The sequence below is a fragment of the Camelina sativa genome, chromosome 18 (genome assembly GCF_030686135.1).
Source record: "Camelina sativa cultivar CO46 ecotype springtype chromosome 18, ASM3068613v1".
NCBI classification, from domain to species: domain Eukaryota; kingdom Viridiplantae; phylum Streptophyta; class Magnoliopsida; order Brassicales; family Brassicaceae; genus Camelina; species Camelina sativa.
Window position 1 is genome coordinate 1,579,539 of NC_141897.1, and position 6,268 is coordinate 1,585,806.

Sequence of the window (6,268 nt, forward strand, 5' to 3'; positions counted from 1 at the left end):
ATTAGCTGTCGGTCGAGGAACTTGTTGTTTTCTCGGACGACCTCCTTTCCTCTGTCCAGAGCCTGGCCAAATCTATGGACCCACTGCTCGTATCGCAGGAGGATAAGGAAGAAGGCACTGCGGTATGACAACTGCAAAGAAGCGAACGGGGTAACTATCAAAAAATATAAAAGACGTGAACAACTGACAAAGAAAGATGAACTACCAGGTGAAAGGTTCCACCCAGAAAATAAAGGGATCGCAGGATCCTCGACGACCCCCGGAACCACTTTTAAGAAAAAATAAGACCCTTCCCAGTTGTGGGTCTTCCCTTTCGCCCCTTCGACGAGCAGAGGGGGTCCCGAACTGACATAATAAACTCCAAGTTTCTAGTTTCGGCCAAATTATTTCATCGGAATCAAATGACGATCCCGAAGAAACGTCGCTACTCGTCGGAGACCTCGCTATACAACGATCCGATCTAGTCGAACCACTAGAATCAGGCGAATTATTATGACGAAGGTGGCTCACGGCCGAAGAATCAGACGAAGTGGACCGGGGGGAGGCCATAGAGTCTCAAGAAAAACAATATATAGACAAACTAGAAGACGAGGGAAGAGAGTACCTGGGACGACGAGCTGAGGAAACGATTGATGGAGAGGAATGAAGCTAAAATGAGGAAGGGGCGAGTATTTATAGGGTTGAAAGGAAGATTCCCGAAGAAATCATCATTACAACTCGAGGATCGAAGCAACGTTACAACTTTCGGATGTCACGCGTGTTAAGATGAACGCGTGACAATGTGACCGCATTTTTTGGGAAACGGGAAAGCCCACGCGCGACTCTCCAATTTCCCAATGTTTGTTCACGAACCCTTCAAGTGCCATCATTTGCCGACTTTGGATCAGCTCGTCGTCAAAAACAAAGGTTCGAAGATTATGCGACAGCCTGGGAATCACTGGAGGACACAAAGTTCTCTGCATAACTACGAACTGAAGATGGGGGGGAATACTGTTAGGGGTGGATTTCACCCCAACAATAGGCCCAGTCCAGAAAACTTCGACCCTCTAAATACCGAACTAAAACTCTCTAATTGGACCGATCTGGACATCAACAATAATGTTAGTGTATCCACTGTTCCATGTTTGTTGCATTGCAAAGGTTAAACTTTGACATTCAGCTTCTATAGCAGATTTGACGACATACCCTGTTTGTTGATCTACTTCTTTGAAAATTCCTTAATCATCACGAATCAACCATCCTGATGTAGCTTGTCGTGTTTCACTTATGAAACTGCCATCATAATTGCATTTAACCCATCCAGAAGGAGGTTTTTGCCAATCATCAATGTTTGTTCTGTGCCTGTTATCTTCTGCTCGATTATGGGGTGGTGACTCTGTATTTGCAGTCAGGATCGATAACCATTCATTTGTCTCTTGTTTTGCTTCTCGTAGATCACGGTACCAATGGTGATTTAGTTTCTGAAAAGTGAGTTTGTTACGACTTGTCCAAAGTTTCCATAACAACCAGAATGGCAGAAGGGAAAGTCTATCATGGCATCTCCGTTGTTTGTAAAATTGCAGGATTGCTTTAATTTTGGCTTCAAGTGCAACATTCGGATGTAGAAGGCATGTTATTGGGATGTTTGAGCCTCTCCATATCTGCATTGCATGTGGACAAGTGAAGAAAAGATGTTTTGTTGTTTCAATCTCAGTAACACATCGTTTGCAGAAAGGATTCCCAGCCATATGACGCCTTTCAAGTTCTGAACCTGTAGCTAAATCATTTGACAACAATCGCCAAAGGAAGTGCTTGAATTTTGGTGGGAGTTTTAGTTTCCATATTTCAGTCTTGACTTGTGGGTCGCCAAATCGTGGTCGTGCTTGGAATTCATGGTCCGGAAGATGAGTTGCAAGCCAATAGCCTGACTTAACAGTGTATATACCATTATCCGTGTAATGCCAGCCTAAATAGTCTTAGTGCTGCCATTGGCTGAGCTTGATTGATAGAATGTGACTGATATCATCCAGATGAACTGTCTCCCTTATTAATCTTTCATTCCAACCACTTTTGTTTGGCAAAAAGAGGCTATCCACTGTGGCCATGTCAACTTGTGGAATATTAACGCTCCGAAGGGACGAGGAGGGTGCACTGGAAGCCAAGGATCAGACCAAGAGTTGATACATGTACCATCCCCTACCGTAAATCGTAAACCCTTATTTATAAGATCTCGACCAGCAAGGATTGATTGCCATCCTAAAGAAGGCTGAGTTCCTCTCGAAGCATCAAGGATATTAGAACCAGAAAAATATCTTCCTCTAAGAATACGTGAGAGAAGACTGGTTGGATGTTGGAGTTTTCGACATGCTTGTTTTGCTAATAGTGCGTCATTAAATGTCTCGATGTCCCTAAAACCAAGCCCTCCTTCTTTTTTCAAATACTTCAAACGATCCCACGCTACCTAGTGAACCGCATTACCATTCTGTTGAGTATTCCACCAGTATTTTGCTAGGATCTTTTCAATTTCCTCACAGATTCCTTTAGGTAGCTTAAAACAGTTCATGGTATAAGCAGGCATTGCTAGAGCTATTGCATTCAATAAGATCTCCTTACCTCCTTGTGAAAGGAACTTATTGTTCCAACCTTTTGTTCTGTTTTGAACCTTCTCCACTATATATTGGAACAACTCTATCTTCTTTTTACCAAACTGCTCAAGCAGGCCCAAATACTTACCACAACCTCCATCATTGTGTATGTCGAGTCGCTGTCGAATTTGTGTTTTAGTTGTAGCTGGAACTCGTTTGCCAAATGTTATAGCAGATTTTCTGGTGTTGATCTTCTGTCCCGAAGCTCGCTTATATTGCAGTAGGATGTCTTTCAGAGCTTTGTAGGATCTTGGGTTTGCTTGACAGAAGAACAGTGAATCGTCTGCAAAAAGAAGATGGCTCACCCGCGGGCTGGCATTACTAATTCTTATGCCTTTAATAATACCTTGTGTCTCTGCTCGCTTCATCAGATGACTTAAGACTTCAGCACAGAGGATGAATAAGTACGGGGAGAGGGGATCGCCTTGCCGTATTCCTCGTTCCGGTTGAATAAAACCTTGTGGATTACCATTAATATTGACTGAAAAGGTTGGTGTTCTGACGCATGTCATAACCCATTGTATCCATTTGGTATGAAAACCAAATTTGAAAAATGTTTATTGTAGGAAATCCCACTCCAAACGATCATAGGCTTTGGTGATGTCTATTTTGATCGCCATATATGAGTTTGCACATCGTCGTTTAACCTTCAAAGCGTGAATAAGTTCGTGTACAATAAGCACATTGTTTGTGATGTTCCTTCCAGGAATGAAAGCAGCCTTCTCTTCAGAGATGATGTGATGCAAATATTGTTTAAGTCTCGCAACCAAGACTTTGGAGATTATCTTGTATCTGACATTACACAATGCAATAGGGCGAAAATCACTCATATGGTTTGCATCAGTGGTCTTAGGGATTAAGAAGATATTGGTATGATTTAGGGATCTGTCAAAAACTCCATGCTCAAAAAAATTATGGACTTCCTGTATTACTGCATCCTTTGTTGTTTCCCAGAAGTTTTGATAGAAAGCACCAGTGAAGCCATCAGGTCTCTGGGCTTTTGTTGCACCAATAACAAACACGACATTGGTGATTTCCTCCTCAAAGATTGGTCTCACCAAATCCTCATTCATATCTATTGTCACCCTTTGATGGAAGTCACAAAATACATGGAAGTGATTGTTTTGGGGGAACAACTCACTTTTGAATAGGTTTGTGAAATAGGTTTATGCCACCTTTCCTATCTCACCATCACCATAGTGCTCATAACGTTCATCATCAAGGATAGAGAACAATTTATTTCGAGCTGTGTGACTTTTTGCAGTAGCAAAGAAGTACTTTATATTGCGATCTCCACTAGATAACCAAGTCTTACGACTTTTGATTCTCCAAAATTCTTCCTCATTCTGGTAAGCACAAGTCAGCTTCTGTCGTAAGTCTCGGATGTGGTGTGTGCTAAAACCATTTGAGTGAGATTTATCTAAAAGTGACTTCAAGATACCAATTTCCTCCTGAGCATTTGATCTATTTGTTTTTTTCCAAGTGGAAATCGCCTTTCTGCACTCACTCAGTCGTGTATTAAGGCACATAGCTTGGCCTGGTCTTCTAGTCGACCAACCTTTATTAATTGCAACACTGAAACCTTCTCTTTTAACCATCCGTGCATCAAAATAGAAGTGGCCTCGACGTGGTGTGAAGTCATTAGATATAGTAGTGATAACCGGTTGATGATCTGATTCAATTAGTTCAAGAAACTCAACATAAGAAGCTAGATACTGTGCAAGCCATTCAGTATTCACCATTGTGCGATCCAGACAATAAGCGACGTCATGACTATATCTCTTACCCATCCAGGAAAAGGGATCACCCGTATGTTTCAAATCTTGCAAGTCACACACTTGGATCATTCTTCTGAAATCAGCAAAAGAGCTTTCAGGGCCAAGAGGACCTCCACTTTTTTCTCTATTACTCTTTATCTCATGGAAATCACCTACAGTCATCCAAGGCCCAGTTCTATTCACTGCTATCCGTTCTAACCGTTCCCAAACCAAGTGACGTAAGGATGGATTTGGATTGCCATAAACACATGACAAGTAGAAACCAAATCCATTAACTTGAACATGAGTGTCTACAAGGTTTGGGGATTGAGAAAGAACAGAAACATAAATACAACTATTTTTCAAAATAAGGCTACACCACCACTTAAACCAACAGGGGGAACTGTTGCTACATGATCAAATCCTAATTCAGCACCTACTGCTCTGACAGTGTCATCATCCTGTTTTGTTTCAAAGAGGCAAATGATGTCTGGAGAGAAAGTTTTCTTTATCTCCTTTAGACGTCGAACTGCAAGGTCATTGCCTAATCCTCTACAGTTCCAAGCGGCTGTCCTCATGGAGGAGATGGTGGAACCGGGCCCACCGCACCTCGGTCAAGACCTTGGGGACTACGGTTCTCCCCAGAGCAGCTTCCTTCTCCAATTTCATAGTTCGTGGCTTTGGAGCTAACAGTTCTAGCATTAGGATCGTGTGTTACTTCTCTCTTGTGTTTGCCTCTAGCAGTCATCACAGCATCCATATCACCACGGGGTGAATTGTTGTCAATCTCTTAAGGCTTAACATCCGCTTGTGCATCATGGATATGTTCATTGTCGTCAACTGGTTCCTCCAAAATGTGGTCATTAGGAATGGGCACTACTGGAACCGCCGCATTGATCGGTTCTTCGTCAACAATCTCACAAATGATGACACCAGGGTTTGCATTACCCTCAGGTTAGGAAATCTCATCATCATCATCAGGGTCATCAAATTGGACTTCGCCGCCATTTTGTAGGATACATGCACTTATGTCGTGGGTTAGCATACCACAGACTTCTCAGAAACCTCTCAAACGCTCAAAGCGGAATCGCAGAAGTGTATTGACTCTCGGTTGGAACTGGATTTGCCTCTGGAACCGAAGGAGAAGATGGATGTCCCAGTGAATCTGAACTCTAACGAATTCAACCCTTGCTGCAGCCTCGGCGTCGTAGTCAATATCCAGCAGAGTACCAATTGCACGACCAATGTGTGAAATCACTTCCCGGTTGAGGAATTGGAAAGGTATCCCATGAATTTGAACCCAGAATGGGATGAAGTCAATTAGAGGCGGATTATCATTTGGATACCAGCGTTGGAGGATGAGCATACGATCGTTGAAAGCCCAAGGACCACGAATGTGTCATGAACAAATTATTTAACTTTGATATTCTTATTGGTATAGATATCTCTCAGACCCGAATATCAAAAAACCAAAAAAAACAATTTTCTCCGACGCCCGTAAAGCGTCGGGGTCTCTGGTTACATCTGGTTCCCACCTTCATATCCTATTATTTGTTTTGTTCTCTTACCTGATTATCTGCTGGAGATAGACGGCGAGAAAATCCTTTGTCGACCCTCAGTCCGCTTCAAACCCCTCTCTCTATTCATCTGTTGGGAATCTCGCCTCTTCAATTTCTCAAATCTGTTACAATACTTCCTTTGACTGAAGCTTCCAGCTGTTCGGTAAGTAAGTTGACGATACTCGGCACTGTCGCTCGCTGGAGAAGAAGCATGTGTCTGCAAATACAGTAAAACCTCTATAAATTAATAAAATTTTGTTGGTCCCAACTCGGGTCAGTGTAAAAAATAACAAAATTTAATAAAATAATAAGATAATAACTTTTTTGA

The 6,268-nt window shown here is 42.3% G+C and overlaps 1 protein-coding gene across 1 annotated transcript; it reads right to left on the bottom strand.

The window, feature by feature from the left end:
• Nucleotides 1–1,217: 1,217 nt before the first annotated feature.
• Nucleotides 1,218–1,727, bottom strand: LOC147921349 (uncharacterized). Its single transcript, XM_087497644.1, has one exon. The coding sequence runs from the start codon at nucleotides 1,725–1,727 to the stop codon at nucleotides 1,218–1,220; it is 510 nt and encodes a 169-aa protein (XP_087353770.1).
• Between the last annotated feature and the right edge of the window lie 4,541 nt (nucleotides 1,728–6,268).

Coding starts and splice junctions, on each gene's coding strand:
- LOC147921349 (XM_087497644.1), bottom strand. CDS start 1,727: ATGGCTGGGAATCCTTTCTGCAAACGATGTGTTACTGAGATTGAAACA.